General features: G+C 45.0%; 1 protein-coding gene across 5 annotated transcripts in view; it reads right to left on the reverse strand.

Annotated features, from left to right (window-relative positions):
• The window catches only part of MINDY4 (MINDY lysine 48 deubiquitinase 4), a 114,908-nt gene that overhangs the window by 83,356 nt on the left and 10,944 nt on the right, over nucleotides 1-20,608 (reverse strand). For all 5 annotated transcript variants that reach the window (XR_009565289.1, XM_060305453.1, XM_060305452.1 and 2 more), the window contains 2 exons: nucleotides 17,327-17,573; nucleotides 11,379-11,812 (listed from right to left, as the gene is read on the reverse strand). Coding sequence is in view for 4 of the 5 variants with exons in the window: in XM_060305453.1 (XP_060161436.1) it covers nucleotides 11,379-11,812; nucleotides 17,327-17,573 (681 nt within the window). In the remaining variant the exon portion in view is untranslated. The remainder of the gene's footprint in view (nucleotides 1-11,378; nucleotides 11,813-17,326; nucleotides 17,574-20,608) is intronic.

Raw genomic sequence — 20,608 nt, forward strand, 5'->3', positions numbered from 1 at the left:
ACGATGCAGCACTCAGCCAGCCTCCCAGACAAAACCCTGCAGCCGGAACAGGAGACCATCAGGCCTCCAGCAACAGACCCTCCTGCTCGGGGCTGGGGGCGAATCTGCGTTGCTGAGTCCTGTATCATTTTACTATAGGAGCTCAGAGGAGCCCACCATCTAGGAGGGACTCCCAAGGCACAGGGCCCCGTTTACATGCTCATTCTTTATACAAGATGAACATTAGAGACCAGCTGAATAGACTATGATTCCTGGATCACAGAGAAGGTGGAACTTTGGCCTGGACACGCCCAAGGCCATGTGTACCGTGTAGGATGAGGGGCATGTCAGAGACGGAGGAGCCCCTGAAGAGCAGTCCATCCAACCCTTCCCTTACAGACGGGAGCACAGAGGCCCAGAGAGGGCTGGACATCTGACCAAGGCAGACATTCAACCTGCAAACACAGGAAAAATAAGCGCTCGATTTAAAGGCAAGACAATTGCTTTCACTGTCCTCAGAGAACAGCCGTGAGCAATCCTATTACGTGGGCTCTAGTAATAGTCCTGGTGTGAGAAACCACCTCTTCACAGCTTCAATAAGACCCTGAGGCCAGAAGAGAACTGTCCTGTCACAATAGCATCAACAGGGCCTGAAATGAGAACCACAAGACCGCTGACTGCTCACATCTGTGGATTCCAGACACATGGTCTCTGACTCAGGCCACAGGGAGGCCAGTCAACAAAGAAACACCACTGGCCTGGCAGGGAGGACAATGGACTGTGGCCTGGTGCCCATGATTACACCTGCTTCTCCCGCCACCTTCCTCATTTCAGGGAACGGCAACTCCATCTTCCGGTTGTTCAGCCAAAAACTTTGGAGTCATCCTGTCTCTTCTCGTTCTCTAATGAGGCAAATCTAATCCAGGGTCAAGTCCTGCTGACTCTACCATAGGCAGGCTTCCCCTTCTACCCAAAAGTAGAGTGTTCCTAGGAAAGCTTTCCCAAGCTGAGATGGTGTAACGCGAAGAAGCAATTACCTTAGGACACATCTTGCTAACGGAGGCACAAAATACATCGAGATCAAGCACAGAGGCCTGATTCAAGCCACCATCAGCTCTCCTCCAGATGACTGCAGTCGCCCCCTGCCTGGTCCCCCTGCTGCCAGCCTTGTCTCCTGGAATCTATTCTCAACCTCAGCCCGGCAGCCAGAGGGACCCTGCTGAGCACACGTCGCAGAAGGCCATGCCTCTGCCCGACCTCCAAAGGCTCCTGCATCACCCAGAGGCAAAGCCAGCACGTTCAGCAGCCTCCAGGCCCCTGCTCGCTCTTCCCCTCCCTCTCCACCTCTCCCCCTCATCCACTCAGCCTGAACAAGCACCCTGTTCCCACCACAGGGCCTGTGCACGGCTGCTCTCTTTGCATTTGCTCCCAGGGATCAAAAGCTGGTTCCCTGTCTTCCTTCTGGTCTCCTCTCACATCACCTTCTCAGAAGGGTTTTCCCCAGCTCTCCCTTTGTAGAACAGCAGCCCCAAACCCAGGGCTCCCCATCACACTTCCCTGAATTACTTTTCCTCGTGGCACCCAGGTTTGTTATATATTTACTCACTGGGCTGTTGTCATGGGCTGCCTCTCCCCATCAGAAGTATACACTCCAAGAGGGCAGAGACTTGGTCCTTCATCCATGTGGAATCCCCGGTGGCTAGAACTGCATCTGGCACATAGTAGGCCATCACGGGTGGCGTGCTGGTAGAAGTTAACAACTGGCTCTCCAGGGAAGGGGGATGCTAATTGGCAGCATTTGCCAATTCCCATGGTGTAAATATTCCTACCATGACCCATTTCAAGCTACCACATTGACGTCAGGAAGACATGGCAACAATCAGGTCCGTGAGCCAGTACAAGCTGGCTCTGACACACTACGGCACTCATTAAAAACTTGTTAATAAGTTAATTGAATAAATGGATATTTCTGTGAATTGATGGGGGTTTTTTGAGGACAAACTCCATGAGCTCAGGGATTGAAATCAGGCCTCTCCAAAACCAAGGGATGACTGTGTGAGGAATAAGATGTCACATGCTGATGGATGACAACTGTGCTGCAGGCTTATACTGAGTACAGGAAAGACCACACATATTTCGAGAAAAAGCTCTCAACATAGCCAGACAGTGAAAACAGAGCTTATGAAAGGACCGTACGACACCTGCAAGAGCTCAGGTGAGCCACTTGCCCTCTGCTCCTGGGCCCTGTTCCCCACCTGCCAAGTGAAGGGCTTGGGTCCCAAGGATCTTTCTAGCCCTGACAAACTATACGCTTAAGAATCGAGACAGATTCTAAAGCAACATCTATTCCACTCTGCTTTCAAAACACCCAGTTTAAAACATCTGTTAAAAAACCCAACGAAATTAAACTTCAATTCCATGGATTCTATCACACTTTAAGCTTGTATTCTGGGAAAACATCCACCTTCCCCAGGGTGAAATCCATCGATGCTCATGAAATTCACAACTGCCCTGAGCTCACTGGATACACCATGACAGCCACATAGCCAGACATCTTCTACAGGCCTAATCCCGCAGCTCCCAGGGGCCGTGCAGCCGTGGGTCTTCCTGGTTCCCTTCCCACACATGACCCACATAAAAAAGAGAGAGACATGAAGACAGTCAGACAAGCAAGGGAGAATGGCTGGATAAGGTGAAAACAACAAAATTTCTCCTGGGAGTAGTAGAAAGGGAGAGGGTAAAAGTAAACAGTTTAAAAATCATGAGACCAAAAAGGATTTTAAACACTGCAAGAAAGAAACAGTTGCCCTCTGTGGCAGGCAGAATGACGCCCACCCCTAAAGATGCCCTTGTCTTAAGCCCTGGAACCTGTGAACATGTTGGGTTACATGGAAAGGGAATTCCTGGAGATCAGGTTGCTGGTCAGTGGAGATAAGGTTGCTGGTCAGCTGACCTTGAGATGGGGAGGCTACCCTGGATTATCCAGGTGAACACAATGGAACCACAGGGGTCCTTCAGAGGGGAAGAAGGAGGCGGAAAAGGGAGAAAGGGACAATCAGAGAGATGAGAGCCTGAGAAGGACCCGGCTCACGTCACTGGCTTTGAAGACGGAAAACAGGGGCCACAAGCCAAGGCATGTGGGCAGTCTCTAAAGGCTAGAAAAGACAAGGAAACAGATTCTCCCTTAGAGCCTCCAGAAGGACCACAGCCCTGTCAACATGTTGATTTCAGCCCAACGAGACCCAATGCTGACCTCTGTCTTCCAGAAGCTAGACACTGCTGCTGGGCCACTGCCATGGGTTGAACTCCCAAGGGAGGCCAACAACTCTTCTCAACTTCACGACACTGAGTACACCCATGCTTCCAAAGGAGACCGGGCAAAATGTACGTGGCTGCAGCTTCTGCAGTCCACACACATCTGGAAAACATAAGTGGAAGCTAGTTCTTTTTTTTTTTTTTTTTTTTTGCGGTACACGGGCCTCTCACCGATGTGGCCTCACCCCCTGCAGAGCACAGGCTCCGGAGGCGCAGGCTCAGCGGCCATGGCTCACGGGCCCAGCCGCTCCGCGGCACGTGGGATCCTCCCAGACCGGGGCACCAACCTGTGTCCCCTGCATCAGCAGGCGGACTCTCAACCGCTGCGCCACCAGGGAAGCCCTGAAGCTAGTTCTTATTGTCAAATGCCCAGCATGATGTGTTTTGAACTAACATGCAGAAACTCAACCACAGCAGGGTCCATGTGGCCATGAGACGCCCCAAGGATTCACTCTGAAGGACTCAGACAAATGACAGGCCATCAGGCCCCAAGAGAGCATAAGCACCGCAAGTGAGACTGCCCCCAACCAGACCATCAACCTCCACTAAGTGCCGCCTGGGGAGCCCCAGGCTTGGCAGACTGGGTTCCGGGAAGAATCACTGCTCCGATGCTCTTAGTCCTGCGCCTGAGGTTTCTAGAGGGCCTAGTCTGGGCCAGGTGTGTAGGTGATAGCAAGATACGCAAAGGTAGAGAGGAAGCAGAGTGAGGCAAGGGTTACAGGACCACCCAGGTCAGGGCCAGAGGTCCCGCGGATCTGACTGATTGTGAGAGGAATCCAACAAGGGCAGCCCTGACTAGCCAGTGACAAGGGACAAATGGCCCCAAACTGCCACAACAATGAGAAGGTGACATTTTCTAAGCATCTTCTAAGATCAAAGGACACAAGAAAGAAACAAAAATCAAAGCAAAAAACAGTTCCTTCAGCAACTAAGTCTGATCTAAGGAGTTAGTGTCAGAAGGGCCTGACTGCACGTATACTCACGTTCCCTGACATCTCAGCAGGTCACGTCCTCCACCTGCCCCCTCTCCCAGGACACATGCTCACTCCCCCGCCCCCAGGTGTGACTTCCATGGCCATCCCTAAACCTGATGCTGCAAGGCCCAGCAAAGGCTCCCAGGAGCCACCTTTCCTCCAGCTTCATTAGGGCTGAGTGATGGAGCATGTGCCATGCATGCGAGCCAGCTCTGCTGTCATCTCACTGTCCCTCGTCATGTTTTAAAAGAATTACATATGCACACGGCTCTCTCACCTGAAGGGTTCACAGGATCTTATACACACTAGGTCTCAGACCTATGTTTACTGTATTGAATGAAAAAAACAGTGATGGGCAGACAAGACTGTTGGAGGGGTATTGGGAAGGGCAGGAGGTAGGTAGTTTTAGCAAGTGGGATTACTTCGGCCCTGGTTTCAAACCAAGGGTGCCACATACAGTTGGGTAGTATGTGCACTGCACAAAGCTGCCTAACTGAGGAGATGAGAGACTGCTGAAATCCAACCCATATTCCATGTGCCAAACTGTGAGCCCTTAGGCCTGCATCGACCCAGAATCTTGACAGGTTCCTTTAATTCTCTGTGCCTCAGTTTCCTCATCTAAAATGGAATAATAATTGCTGGGGTGGGAGGATGCTTGTTCTCAACTCCCAGTGTCTCCTGGGAGTTTGGAAGTTCTACTGGTCTACCCTGCAGACCTTTACTCTCTTCCTTTTTATTCACTCCAACCTGAGGGAGGATGTGTGACCTGATTGGTTAATTTGGGAAAGAAAGGAAAGACGGGCATTAGGCTCAGCTGCACCCTTTCTCCTCTGGGAGTGAGCTGCTCTTCTGGGGGCTGGCCCCTCCCACCACATGGTTGGTCCTGGGCCTGAGATGAGGTGGAGAAGTCTGTCCAGCTCTGGGCCCACCAGGCCTCATGAGTTGCTGTGTCTCCTACCTTCCCTTTATCAATCACAGAGATGATATGTATTTTACCCCAATCTAGTTGATATCCTTTGTTTCCATTGGCAATTTGTTCAGAACTCAGGAGGAGAAGAATACCGGTTAATGAGAACCTCCCCCGCCCTGAGAAGAAAACCAATAATACCCACCTGAATGGATTATCGTAAAGAGCAAACGAGATAATACACACGTGTGCTTAGCACGGTGCTCAGCATAGAGGGAACAAGTAGTGGGTAAACAACAAAGCTCCCAAAACATTTACTGATATAAAGATCGACACTATTATCATATGTTAAGCACTCCTGGTCATACTTCGCCTGGTCCTGAGGGAGGGGGCTGTGGCAGCACATTTACCTGCTACCTTCCTCCTCCTCTAAGACAAAGTCCATACCATCCTTCAAGGGCCTAAGAACTGGCCTAAGGCCACAGTGGTTATAAAGGGCAGAGGTGGTTTGCCAGTCCAGGCCATCAGACTCCAGAGCCCAGTTCAGGTTATGATAGGTGCTGTGATAACAATAAAATAGGCTAGAGGTGAGTGGGTGGAGGTGAAGTTAGTCAAAGAAAACCACTATGAGTATAAAACACCTGACTGACAAGAAAGAGACACTCAGGAGATGGTTTGAGAGCAAGGCCTTTACAAAGGCCTTGGGACTTACAAAGGCAAAGGGACAAACCAGTTATCCCTCTTGTAGAAATAAGTTAGACATGTTGGGTGAACAGGCAAAAGGGCCTACATAAAGAATAAAGATCTGTAAATAGCTGTGTCAATCCTGAAAGAAAGGCGAAGTAGGGGACTGACCCTACCAAGATACCAGGTTATAACTACAAAGCCACAGTAATAAAAGCTATGGTCATGACCAGTGAGACACAAGAGAGAGCTAGTATATTTTGTGCATGCCTGCAACCTTAAAATATTGTTAGATGGTCATGATTCTTTTAAAATATATATATTAAATATTTGTTTAGGGCTTCCCTGGTGGCGCAGCGGTTGAGAGTCCGCCTGCCGATGCAGGGGACACGGGTTCGTGCCCCAGTCCGGGAAGATCCCACATGCCACGGAGCGGCTGGGCCTGTGAGCCATGGCCGCTGAGCCTGCGCGTCCGGAGCCTGTGCTCCGAAACGGGAGAGGCCACAACAGTGAGAGGCCTGCGTACCAAAAAACAAACAAACAACAACAACAACAAAAAATATATATATATATATATATATTTGTTTAATGTAAAGCCAGTCCCACCATTTCTAGTTTAAAAACTAGTAAGTAGATAAGGCTGTTCTCTAGAGTGTCTCTGTGGATACCCTAAAAGGCACCAGGATGGATTATGATTTCTGATGATTTCCTGTATCAGGTCTCTGCAATTTTGCAGCAATCATAGTTAGAAAAAGGAATGGGGAAGAAGTTCTGAATATACAGCACTGTTATTGCACTGGCTGGACAATCTATACAGGAAATTAGAAAAGAATCAAGACATGGGGTAAAGAACAAATTGTAGAGTAGGTGGTGCTAGGAAAACTGCCTTACTATATGGAGAAAAATAAAAGTGAGTCTTTCAACCTAACAAATACAAAAGATTAAATACCTAAATGTGAAAGCTAAAATTACAAAATTAATAGAAAAAATACAGGAGAATACCATGGAAACCTAAAGGAAAGAAAAGACTTAATAAAGAAAAAATGCAAAAATGCAAATCGTATGTCAAACGAGAGATTGATTAATTATGCCAAAATTAAGAATTTCTGTCCAACAAAGGAAAAGATATTTTACAAAGTCTAAAACTAACAAAAGATTAATATCTACCAAAAGAAAATTAAATCCTCTTTGGAGGAAGGTAATGTTAACCAGAGCCTCTACAATTATTCACATGCAATGTCTCGAATTGAATCAAAATTATCAGAAATGCAAAGAAACAGGATGAAATTATCAAAACCCAAAAGAAAAAAGACAATATCAATAGACCTATAGGTGATCCAGATATGGACGTTACCAGACAGCAACTTTAAAATGACTATGAATAATGTGCTCAAGAAAATAAAAGATGAAGAATCTCACAAAAGACTGATATCTACTTTTTACAAAGAAACAGAAATTATAAAACTGAAAAATAACTGAAAGTAATATATTATTATATATATTTAATAGCACGGCAAAAGAGAAAAAACATGAACCAGAAGATAGAGCAAGAGAAAATATCTAGATTAAAGTACAGAGAGAGAAAAAGATGGAAAACATAGGAAAGAATATTTTTTTAAACCCTACAGAACAGTGAAAATATGTAGTAATATATGTATAACTGGAGTACCAGGAGAGAAAAGAAAGGATGGGATAAAAGCAATATTTGAAAAGACAATAGACAATAATTTTCAAAACTGATGAAAGGTATCAACCCCAAACTGAGGAAGCTCTACAGATACTAACGGAAATGTCAAAGAAAACCACCTCTAGGCACATCATAGTAACACTGTTGAAAATTAAAGAATGAGAAGAAGCAAAAAAAAAAATTAAAAAGCAGTCAGAGGTTAAAAAAAAGACACATTACCTTCAAAAGAGTAGTAATAAAAAATGTCAACTTATTTATCAATAGAGATAATGAAAGACTAAGGTAAGATAATGGAATTAAATACTTAAAGTACTGAAAAGAAAATAAGCCACCAATCTAGAATTCTATACCCACTGAAAATATCCTTCAAAAATAAAGGCAAAATAAAGACATTACCAAACAAAAACTGAAAAAAAAAAATTTATTGTAATATACCTGCTAAAGAAATACTAAAGAAAGTTCTTCAAGCAAAAGGAAAATGTAAATGCAATAATTATTCCAACTAAAACAAAAAATTATCAGACTGGATTTTTAAAAATCCACATATATGCTGGTTATGAGAGATAAGCTTTAAATATATACTAGACCATAAAGAAATCTCAACAAATATCAAAGGATTGAAATCATACAGAATATATTATGACTAAAGTGGAAATAAGCTAGTAATCAAAAACAAACAGATAACCAGAAGAATAGCCCAAATGCTGTGAATTAGTCAATACATGTCTAAATAGCCCACAGGTCAAAAGAATAAATCACAATGGGAATTAGAAAACATTTAAGCTAAATTATATGATTATATAATTTATTAACTTCTGGGATACAAAGCATTACTTAGAGGGAAATTTGTAGCCTTAAAAGATATTACAAAAGAAGAAAGCTGAGGTGGGTAGAAGGTGCGAGAAATGGGTAAACTGGTTTTGTTTTCTTTTGCTTTATTTTAATTTAAATAAATTATAATAATTATTTTTTAAAAGGGTGAAGGATCCTGGTAAACCGCACAGACTTTTGGTTGGCACCTTTAAATGTAAAGCTACAGAATGGATGAAAATAAAAAGATGGAAAAAAAGATATACCATGAAAACACTAATCAAAGGAAAGCTGAAGTAGCTATACCTAAATAGACATTAAGGCAATAAGCATTATTAGAGATGAAGAGAGATCTCATAATGATAGAAAAGTCTATCCGACAGGAAGCTATAAGAATTCTATGTGTATATGCATCAAATAACATAGTCACAAAATGTATAAGCAAAGTAGGCCCAGCTTATCTATGGTCACAAAGGGAGTTAATACACTGTACCTGTTTAGCTTGCCTTGCACTACCAGTGCCTAAGTGCCTGGCACATATTAGGCGCACAGTAAATGACTTAAAAAGCCAGTATTACAAACCAGGATGCCTAATACTTCTTATACCCACCCCTGCAGAAATTCTCCAAGCAAATTACTAGTGTTTAAAACATACACATCACACACAAACAAAAACACAATTACCTAACTAGTACAGGATGGTGCTTACAGGCATGATGGGCTTTGGACTCAGAAACACCTAGGTTCGTATCCCAGCTCCTTCACTTCCTGGCTAGGAAACCTTGGGAGTGATAACCTCTATGAGTCTGTATTCCCTCATCTGTAAATTGAGGAATAATAATACCTCCTTGCAGGTTTTTCCAAGTATGAAATAGAATAATATATGAAAAGTGCCTAGTATAGTATCAGGCACTAAGTAAACTCTCAATTAATGGTAGTACTCAATATTAATAATTATATGTAAGAAATATTGAAAATAGTCCTGAAATAGCAGTCATGAATCCCCTAAAAATTAGAATCAGAAATGCCCAAAGGGCTTCCCTGGTGGCGCAGTGGTTGAGAGTCCGCCTGCCGATGCAGGGGACACAGGTTCGTGCCCCGGTCTGGGAAGATCCCACATGCCACGAAGCGGCTAGGCCCGTGAGCCATGGCTGCTGAGCCTGCGCATCCGGAGCCAGTGCTCTGCAACAGGAGAGGCCACGACAGTGAGAGGCCCACGTACCGCAAAAAAAAAAAAAAAGAAAGAAAGAAATGCCCAAAGAAGAAGAGGAGGAAGAATAAGAGGAAGAGGAAAAAGAAGAAGAACAAGAAGGAGGAGGAGGCGGCTGAGAATCAATAATTTAAGACAAAATAGAAATAAATAATAAAATAAAATAGAAAATAATAGCAAATTAAACTCAAAGAAAGCAGAATGAAAGGAAGAATAAAAGTAAGAGTGGGAATCAATTAATTAGAAAACAAACCTACAAAGCCAAAAGTTAGCTCTTTGAAAAAAGCATATAATTCATAGAACACAAATTACCAGTATCGGGAATGGAAACAGAGACATCCCTGCAGATCTTACGGACTTTAAAGGGACAATAAGAGGATATTCACAATTCACAAGGACACATGTACCCCAATGTCCATTGCAGCACTATTTACAATAGCCAGGACATGGAAACAACCTAAATGCCCAAAGACAGATGAATGGATAAAGAAGATGTGGCACATATAAACAATGGAATATTACTCAGCCATAAAAAGGAATGAAATTGGGTCATTTGTAGAGATGTGGATGGACCTAGAGTCTGTCATACAGACTGAAGTAAGTCAGCAAGAGAAAAACAAATATCATATATTAACACATATATGTGGCATCTAGAAAAATGGTACAGATGAACCTATCTGCAGGGCAGGAACAGAGACGTAGACATAGAGAACGGACATTTGGACACAGGGTGGGAAGGAGAGGGTGGGACGAATTAGGAGGTTAGGGTTGACATATATACACTACCATGCGTAAAATAGCTAGTGGGAACCTGCTATATAGCACAGGGAGCTCAGCTCGGTGCTCTGTGACAACATGGATGGGTGGGATGGGGGGGGAGTGTAAGGGAGGTCCAAGAGGGAGGGGAGATAGGTATACGTATAGTTGATTCACTTCATTGTATAGCAGAAACTAACACATTGTAAAGCAATTTTATTCCAATAAAAAAAATTGTGTATAATTACACAATTTTATATCAGTAAAGTTAAAATATAAATTAAGTGGTTACATTCCTTGGAAAAATACAACTTGCCAAAACTGACACAAGAAGAAATAGAAAATTTCAATTAAAAAAATTTTTTAATTGAATCCACAATTTAAAACCTTTTAACTCAATGCTCAGAAGCCTTCTCCAGAAAATTCTCCCAAATATTTAAGGAAGAAATAACACCAATCTCACACTAACACTTCAAGACCATAAAGAAACAGAGGGACCACTTCTAGCATATCCTGGACACCAAAATCTCACAAGGCTGCTGTTACAAGAAAGGAAATTTGCCAGCCAACCTCCCTCATGAATTTATATACAAAACCCTACACAAAATATTAGTAAGTCAAATCAAACAATATATACAAAGATAATGCGTCAGAGCCAAGGGTGGTTCATTCCAGAAATGTAAGGTTGGTTTAACATTCAAAAACCAATCAGTGTAGGGATCACCAAGGTCTATTGTGAAAGAATAAAAGCGAAGGGCTTAGGATAGGGTTAAAAGAAATTGCCCCAGAGGAGCCTTGTGGGAACTGATTCACCACCATACCTCTGGCTTCGACGCATCTCTTGTACCATATCAGGCTGACCCTTGAGAAGAAGTAAGAAGGGCCAAAGAAACACCCCTCGCAAAGCCTCCTGGTGTGTGCACTCTGGGCTGCTTTCTCCCCGGTGGAGTGACCATCATCACCTCCCCTACTTCACAGTCTCGCTCGGAGAGCCCAAGGAGCCACTCGGGACTGGACGGTTCTCCGAAAACCATCACCTGGGCACAGCACACTCACCTGAGGGCCGGGGGCTGGCTCCCCTGCCGTTTGAACACTCTTTCCAGCCTCTCCTGGGTCGTCGGGGCATTCCCACTGGACAAGGAGAAATTCAAGGCGGTCCTGTCGGCCTCTAGGCCACTGTCCACGGCTGGGCTGTCCTCTGAAAGGTCTCTCCACCGGCCGCTCCCGCTCTGGGGAAGCCCTTTGCCTGGCAGGGGAGGAGGGCTGCTGGGCGAGGCTCTCCACTTTTCCAAGGTCAGGGGGCTGAGCAGGCCCAGGGTGCTCCTGGGGGTGGAGGAGGTGCTGGAAGCCGGGCCCTCCTGCGGGACAGGCGGGGGACAGGCTGGGGTGTGAGCAGACAGCTCGGGCGCTTGTAGGCTCCCCTCCTCGTGGGGTTGGGTCGTGCTGCTCAAGGCCGGGGACTGCCTCAGCGAGCGTTTGCGGAGGGAATCCTGAAAAGAGCAAGGACAAAAGCAGCGGTGAGGATCCCCTTGGAGGGAGGGGAGAAAATATCCCACGTCAAGCATTTACCCATGATCTTCCCTCCCCCAGGAAAGTCTTTCCCATCCTCAACTCCTTCTCCTAAAATCCTACCCACCCTTTGAGGAGACACGCAGGGGCTACCACTTCTGTAACGCTTTCACAGAACCCCACCCACATAAATGCCAGGAGCATGCCTTGGTCCCCCCCTCATACCCCTTACACAGAGCTCCAGGGTCAGACCTGTGTTCCCGTGTCACCCCCTGCCAGCCGTGTGCTCTGTGACAAGTCATTGAACTTCTTTGTCCCTCACTGCCCCACCTGCAATATAACCTGTCCACAACCTGCTATCAATAATTCCTAAATCCCAAAACCCCTAAAAAATGACCATTTCTTTTGGAATCCCATGGCAAATTCTTTTTCATTCTTATGAGGTAGGTTGCTTGCATTCTTGGGTTTTTTTGTTGGTTTTTTGGGGGTTTTTTGGCCATGTGGCTTGCGGGATCTTAGTTCCCAGACCAGGGATTGAACCTGGGCCCTCGGCAGTGAAAGCACAGAGTCCTAACCATTGGACCGCCAGGGAATTCCATTGCGGTCCCTTTTTAAGTGTGAATACTCATATGTTTTGCTGCAGAAATGTTTTATTTATGGGGTGCTACTCCAAACCCTACTGCAGGCGTTCTGTGGTATGTGGTTTATGCATTGTATTTCCCTTCTGAAGTTTAAAAACAAAATCTACATTCCAAAACACATTTGCTCAAAGGTTTTGGATGAGGGATTGGGGACCTACAGTGCCGATCTCCCACAAGACCATGGTGAGGACCAAAGGAGAGACCCAGACCCACGTAAGGCACCATCACAGAGCCAAACCCTGCACAGCAGCCAGCAAATATTACTTACTGCTATGCATCTTTGCCCCCGTCCCCACTTACATATGGCCTTAACCCTTCCTGCCAGTAGACCAGGTGATGAAGGCCATTCTTCCTTCAACTCTGGTGTCCCCAGAGCTCCCAGCCCAGTGACCTATACATAGTAAGCAATGCTTACTTTTTGAAATGAAGGAATTTCAGAGGCGTCAACAGAAATGTCCTCTCTCACTATCAATCATTAACCAATGAAATGAGAACTCACGGTGTTACCAATCTGAGGTAGAGGAGTAGGGGTAGGGGACAAAAAGACACCTGCTGGGCTCTTCCTGGGTTTAAAATTCTGGACCTCTCAGCATTTCCAGAAATAATCCTGGGCCAAATGGTAAAGCCTGTGCCAGAAAAAGAACAGCTAATTCTGCCATATTCCCTCCTGGTGGAAATTACTAGGCACTATAAACCTCCTCCGAAAGCCACCCAGGGCATCCCTTGCCACAGAACAAGGAAAACATTAGTCAACATTCCCAAGGAGACCCAAACTTCCGGCCAAGGGCAGGGAACCCAGACTCTTCCTCATTCTTCAAAAGTGCAGAGCTGATCTATATGCCATACCTAATGATGCACTACCTAGCAACCTTGCTCTTTTCTCTTGAGCAACCAATAAGCATGGCCAAGGTACTCAAAGGCCCACAGAACACCTTCCAGAATACCTGGGGAAATTCTACCTCTGCGTCCTTCACGGGATTCAGATACTCCAGGGGAAAAGAACACCTCCAAGAACAATCACTTCTCCTTTGGGGAGAAGTTTGCAGCAATCTCTCAGCAGTAAAGCAGGTAGGTACAAGCCATCTTCCTTACCCCTCAGTTATGAAGGGGTCTGAACCGCACAGACTTGATGATTAGAAAGTCATGATAGGACAGGACCCTAGTGTTCATCTGGTCCACCAGTTCCCAAAGTGCAGTCCACCGACCTTACAGGTCTAACCCCAAACCCTTTCAGGGAGCTCAAAATTATTTTCATAATAATAATACAACATGATTTGCCTTTTTCACTGTGTCCACATTTGTACTGATGGTGCAAAGCACTGGTGCGAAAAACTGCTGGCTGGCCCTTAGCACGAATCAAGGCAGCAGCACCAAACTTTACCGGTACTCAAGGTATTAACATCACTTGCAATAAAAGTAGATAAGTGAAATGCTAATTTCACTTAAGAATGTCCATGCTGAAGCAGAACGAATATTAATTGTGTTCAATCTTGACCCTATGTTATACATCTCTTTAACAGTCTGTGTGACAAAATGGGAGGTATATATAAACACTCTGCGGGATGCAGAGGATGAGGCTGTCACCAGGAGAAGCACTTATGCAGCCATCTGAGTTGTGAGCTAAACTTGCTAGTTTTTTCATGGAACAACTGACAGATGAACTACGGTTATTCAGTATTTGAATATTGAGTCCTGAGTATCTGGCAGGCATTTTCTTGAAAATAAATTGAGCCTGTCACATCAAGGAACATAAATGATACACTTTTGCCAGTGATAAAATACAAGTCATCAGGTAAAAATTAGAATCTGGGGAAACTTGTGTTTGCCATTGTGAACTGGAGGGCTTCTCAAAAACTTTCTGATAAGTTGAGTAGTGACATCAACAAATGCAACTTTTTATGTGTTTTTTTTTTTGTATATGAAATGTGTCAACGTTCAGAAGATCCATATAACTTAGTAAACCAATAATTTCCACATGACCCAATGCATCATGTTACTAAACCATGCAGTGGTAACAGAGTCATTCAAAGTTCAAGACAAACCAGTGGAAACTGATATGTAGAAAAAGTTCATTGGGACGGTTTCAGGTTCCACATTAAGAAACAACTTGTCTAAACCCTCAGAATGGGAGAAAATATTTGCAAACGAATCAACAGACAAAGGATTAATCTCCAAAATATATAAACAGCTCAGGCAGCTCAATGTTAAAAAAACAAACAACCCAATCCAAAAATGGGCAGAAGACCTAAATAGACATTTCTCCAAAGAAGACATAGAGATGGCCAAGAGTCACATGAAAAGCCACTCAACCTCACTAATTATTAGAGAAATGCAAATCAGAACTACAATGAGGTATCACCTCACACCAGTTAGCATGGGCATCATCAGAAAATCTACAAACAACAAATGCTGGAGAGGGTGTGGAGAAAAGGGAGCCCTCTTGCACTGTTGGTGGGAATGTAAATTGATACAGTCACTATGGAGAACAGTATGGAGGTTCCTTAAAAAATGAAAAATAGAATTACCATATGACCCAGCAATCCCACTACTGGGCATATACCCAGAGAAAACCATAATTCAAAATGACACATGCACCCCAATGTTCACTGCAGCACTATTTACAATAGCCAGGTCATGGAAGTAACCTAAATGCCCATCAACAGACGAATGGATAAAGAAGATGTGATACACATATACAGTGGAATATTACTCAGCCATAAAAAGAAACGAAATTGGGTCATTTGTAGAGAGGTAGATGGACCTAGAGACTGTCATACAGAGTGAAGGAAGTCAGAAAGAGAAAAACAAATATCGTATGTTAACGCACATATGTGGAACCTAGAAAAATGGTACAGATGAACCGGTTTGCAGGGCAGAAATAGAGACACAGATGTAGAGAACAAACACATGGACACCAAGGGGGAAAAGTAGCGGGGGGGTGGGGGTGGGGGTGGGATGTATTGGGAGATTGGGATTGACATATATACACCAATATGTATAAAATAGATAACTAATAAGAACCTGCTGTATAAAAAAATTTTTTAAAAAAGAAAAAGAAAACCAGATATCTCAAGTTAAGGAATTTAGTACTTTTCTATATATGAGAAGATGCAAAAGTCAGGGCTCGCTGAAATCATTCCTTTGATGCGCACCTCAGCTCTCTGGGGTCAGCATCCTGTGCTTTCACATCCTGAGTCTCCTCAGGGTGCACTATGCGGGGGCTGGTGGATGGTCGGCATCCTATTTCTACCCTGCGTTCCCTCAGGGCTCACCCTCAGGCCACTGCAGTGTGATGGCTGATGGCCGCCGCATCCTTTGTTTACTGAAATGGCAGGCAACATTTTCTTCCATTGATAAGGTGCGTATTCAAGGAATGGTTTAAGTGAACTCAGACTCTGCATCTTCCTGTACAAAGAAAAGTGCTAACTTCATTAACTTGAGATGTCTGTTTTTCTCTTTTTTTTCCTTTCTTTCTTTTTTTTTGGCCACGCCACACGGCATGTGGGATCTTAGTTCCCCAACCACGGATCGAACCCACACCCCCTGCAGTGGAAGCCTGGACTCTTGACCACTGGACCACGAGGGAAGTCCCTGTTTTTCTTTAATTAACAGTAATCTTTTGATGTTCCTACTAGCTGGTTTCTTGCAAAAACTCCTGTATATCCTGGCTCCTCCCTTACCTCTTCTGAGCAGTCCCTCAGTGTTATGTGAGAGGCTGTCTTCCAGGCTTAAGTCCTCAGCAAGTCCATCAAATAAAACGTAATTCTTAACTTTTAGGTTGTGCATGTTTTTAATCAACAGAACAATGACAGATAACTATACTTGATCTAGACCCAAAGCAGGTTGTTTCTGAGGGAACAGCCAGCCTTGTGAACTGGATTAAAAAAAAGAAACAATTTGTCTAGGTTCGGTGTAATATTAAAAAATACCCCTAGTTTTCTGAAAAGACTATTAAAATACTTTTCCCTTTCCCAACTGCATGACCATCACTAAGCCTTGAAATTCCAGATCTCGAAGGGATCTTAGACACCTGGTCTAACAAACGAGACTATGGCCAAGAGGAACAAAGACCTTGTCCGAAAATCTCACAGGACGTGGGCTGAGGCAGGGAGAAGGTCCACTGCTTGCTGCCCTGATTCCAGATGAACTGGGAGAGCAGTGCTGCCATCTGCAGCCACACCCACACGTGAGGGTGGAGGGACCAGCGTGGACACAGATGACCTATTTTTGGTTGGCTTAGACTCCCTGATTTGACTGATACTCTACTTTGAGTTCGGCATTTGACCTTCCTTTGTTTTTCTGTTTCTCTTCTGTTTTACAAACCCCTTTTACATTCATTCTCTCCTTTGGTTTAGTCTCCCACCTGATGGGACCCTACCACGGCCCCTCCTTAAGGGAGACTATAAAACATCAGTGTTAAGTTTTTAGAATTTTTTTAAAACAAAACAAAACTATAAGGATTGGGATTTCTTTTTCCCTTTTCACTATCATGTGTTAAAAAATTTTTTAAAAATATGTCCTCTAGACCGGGATGGGTCCCCCCATGCCTGAATGGCAAAGATAAAGCTGGGTAGATGTGTTCTCACCCTGCAAAAGAATCCACCTGGTAACCACCTGGTTGACCAGATAGTTAAACCAAAGGCAGGGGAGGTGATGAGGCCCACCCATGGCCCCAGAGCGCTGACAGTAGAGCCAGGCAGGAAAAAGAGGCCAGTGTTCTAGCCATCTACCATGCAGATCCTCCCTTCTTGAGCTGTCTCGTGGGGTACCCCCAGATAAACCCAGGCAGCCCCTTAAGCCCTGCCCGGTCCTCACTTTCCATGCTCATAATAATAGTAAGAGCACCAAGCCCACCTGTGGGGAGCTGGCGATGGGCCCGGCCATCATGCCTCGGACAATGAGGCCAGACTTCGGCCTGATCTTCTCTCCCATCCTCTTCGTGTCCAAGGAAGGCTCTGATGACTGAAGCTTGTCCGTCTTCTCCCAAGCAGGAGCCACAGGAGGGCTTTCACCTGGGACAGTCTGCAAGGGCTTACTTTTGTGGGAGGCCCTTTTGGATGATGCAAAATTACCAAGTACATCCCCGTTAAGATGGTCGTGTCTGCGAAAAAGGGATATTTCCATTAAAACAGCTTCCCCAAAAGGAATCACTGGCAATGATGATAAATTCCACATTCCACAGGTACCCATAGCAAGCCCATTCACAAATCTGTGATTTCTAACCAGACTGTGCTTTATCAATAAAGGCAAGGGAAAGAAAATACTTCTGTATCAGGGCAAGTCTGGCCAACAAAGTGAGACCTGAAACAAGAAACCAAATCAGAGTCGATGACCGATGATAGGATCCCTTGAATCCTCAGTATGAAGAGCATCCCTGTTTCTCCCAGACCCCAGTGATTAAGGAAAACTGTAGCCCTTCAATACAACAGTTCCCCCCTCCCGTCATGGTATATATAGGGTTTGGTACTATCCACGGTTCCAGGCATCCACTGGGGATCTTGGAATGTATCCCCCATGGATAAGGGGGGACGATGGTATAGTCCTAAGAGGGGTGGAGCCCAGTTACTGCACACCACTGAGGGTGGTGAATAGAGACCTTTGGAAAACCTGGCGTTCCCAGTTAAGGTTTAGTAAAGTTAGGCATGCCAACGGCTTCTTTTCTTGGGTTGCTTGGCGTTGAAGAAAGAGGGTGTGTGTGTGTGTGTGTGTGTGTGTGTGTGTGTGTGTGTGTGTGTGTGTGTGTGTGTGTGTGTGTGTGTGTGTGTGTGTGTAAGAGAGGGAGAGAGAACAAAAGAGGGTAAGAGACTGAGAGCAAAAGCAAGGAGTGAGGAAGAACAAGAATGAGAAAGAGGGCTTCCCTGGTGGCGCAGTGGTTGAGAGTCCGCCTGCCGATGCAGGGGACACGGGTTCGTGCCCCGGTCCAGGAAGATCCCACATGCCGTGGAGCCATGGCCGTGGAGCCTACGCGTCCGGAGCCTGCACGTCCGGAGCCTGTGCTCCACAACGGGAGAGGCCACGACAGTGAGAGGCCCGCGTACCGCAAAAAAAAAAAAAAAAGAGAGAAAGAGACAGAGCAAGAGACCCAGGTAAAGAGGAATCCCACCTGTGGTCACTGAGAGCCCAGCACCCCTCCGACACAGGCTGGGCTATGCTCTACTATCAGACTCTGGCATAAAGAGGCGTGAACATCAACTCTGTGCCAAGCTGCTTACCAAGCACTGGGTCATGCATGACAGAAGTGGTCATGTGCACTACGACTGGGACATGCCAAGCAGAGGAAGGATCCGGAACCAACCCTCGGGAAATCTAGAAAGGCTTCCAGAGAAGGCAGAACCTGAGTCTGAAAGAATGAGTAGGCAGGAGGTAACCAGAAGGCCCCAGGCACTAGCACAGAGTCCTGTAAAAGCAGGACATGCTCAGGTGAGCTGGCAGGGGGGTGTGGGGGGTGCGGTGGGACACCTGCTGATGTGGAAAAGGCTTTGCAAGTTCTCCTAAGAAGTTTGGACTTTATCCTAAAAGTTACAGGGAGCATCTGAAGGCCTTTCAGCAGGGAAGAGCATGGCCAGACTTGTTTTGTGGAAATTTCACTCTATCTTAGGTCAAGGGTGGATTTGAGAAGATGACCGGGGGCCTGGAGATGAGAGAAAGAGACCCTGGGAGATAGCCAGGGGAAGAGGTGAGAGTGTGAATGGAGGCCGCTGTTGCGAGACAGAGAAACGGGGGAAAGAGTCTAGCATCATTAAGGACACAAAGGGATGCAAAAATGATAGACAAGGAGGAGTCAAGGATAACACCCAGGTTTGTAACTGGGTGGAACTCTGAAGCTTCAACCTCTGCATTGCTGGCTTTTTATCGGTTCAAAAGTATTTCATTTCCCAGCCAGGCAGTAAGTGTATTTGAAGGAGGAATCATCTTTTTCATACCACCCTCATTTCCTTTCACATCTTAAGCCTTGAGTTAATTTTTTGGTGGTCCCCATCTTTTAGCAGCTTGACACCCAGACCTTAAGCTTTGGCTACCCTCAGGAAAGGAAATGTTTTTCAACAGAGCTGGAAGAAAACACCCTTTCCCAGGAAGTTAGACTCACTATTGGTGATGACATGCAGTGTGTTAAGGTTGTAACTTAACATAACTGCTCTCCAGTGCTGATCGTTTTGTAATGTATAAAATATCGAATCACTATGCTGTGTAACAGGAATTAACATAGTGCCGTAGGTCACTTATACTTCAAAAACAAACAAACAAACAAAATAGAAAAAGAGCTCAGACTTGTGGTTATAAGAAGCAGGGGGTAGGTGGAGGGGGAATTGGATGAAGGTGGTCAAAGGTGTAAACTTCCGCTTATAAGATAAATAAGCACTAGGGATGTAATGTACCACATGATCAATACAATGAACATTGCTGTACGTTATATATGAGAGCTGCTAAGAGAGTAAATCCTGGGGCTTCCCTGGTGGCGCAGTGGTTGAAAGTCCGCCGGCCGATGCAGGGGACACGGGTTCATGCCCCGGTCCGTGAAGATCCCACATGCTGCGGAGAGGCTGGGCCCATGAGCCGTGGCCGCTGAGCCTGCGCGTCCGGAACCTGTGCTCCGCAACAGGAGAGGCCACAGCAGTGAGAGGCCCGCGTACCGCAAAAAAAAAAAAAAAAAAAAGGGGGAGAGAGGAAATCCTAAGGGTTCTCATCACAAGGGAACATATTTTTTTCTTTTTCTTTTCTTTTGTATCTATAAGAGATGATAGATGTTCACTAAACTTACTGTAGTTATCATTTCATGGCATATATAAATCAAATCATTCTGTTCTACAACTTAAACTTATACAGTGCTGTATGTCAATTCTATACCAATAAAACTGGAAGAAAAAAAATAACTGTTTTCCAAATAATAGAGGTACAATCAAGAATGCCAGTTCATTTTCTTCCCGAGTTCCAAAAGGGCTTATTTTCCAGATTTCTCCATCGCTCCAGTGTTTAGTGGCCTTTTAGAATTCTCTACTCCTGTTTTTAAGAAAATGCTAACAAAGGAAGCCCCCGAACCTTATGAATCATGGAATTTAAATTAAACATTTTGAATCATAAGTATCCTCCATCACAAAGTGGTCCATTCCCATGGCTTCCAGAGGAAAAGAACAGTGC

The sequence above is a fragment of the Globicephala melas genome, chromosome 9 (genome assembly GCF_963455315.2).
Source record: "Globicephala melas chromosome 9, mGloMel1.2, whole genome shotgun sequence".
Taxonomy (NCBI): domain Eukaryota; kingdom Metazoa; phylum Chordata; class Mammalia; order Artiodactyla; family Delphinidae; genus Globicephala; species Globicephala melas.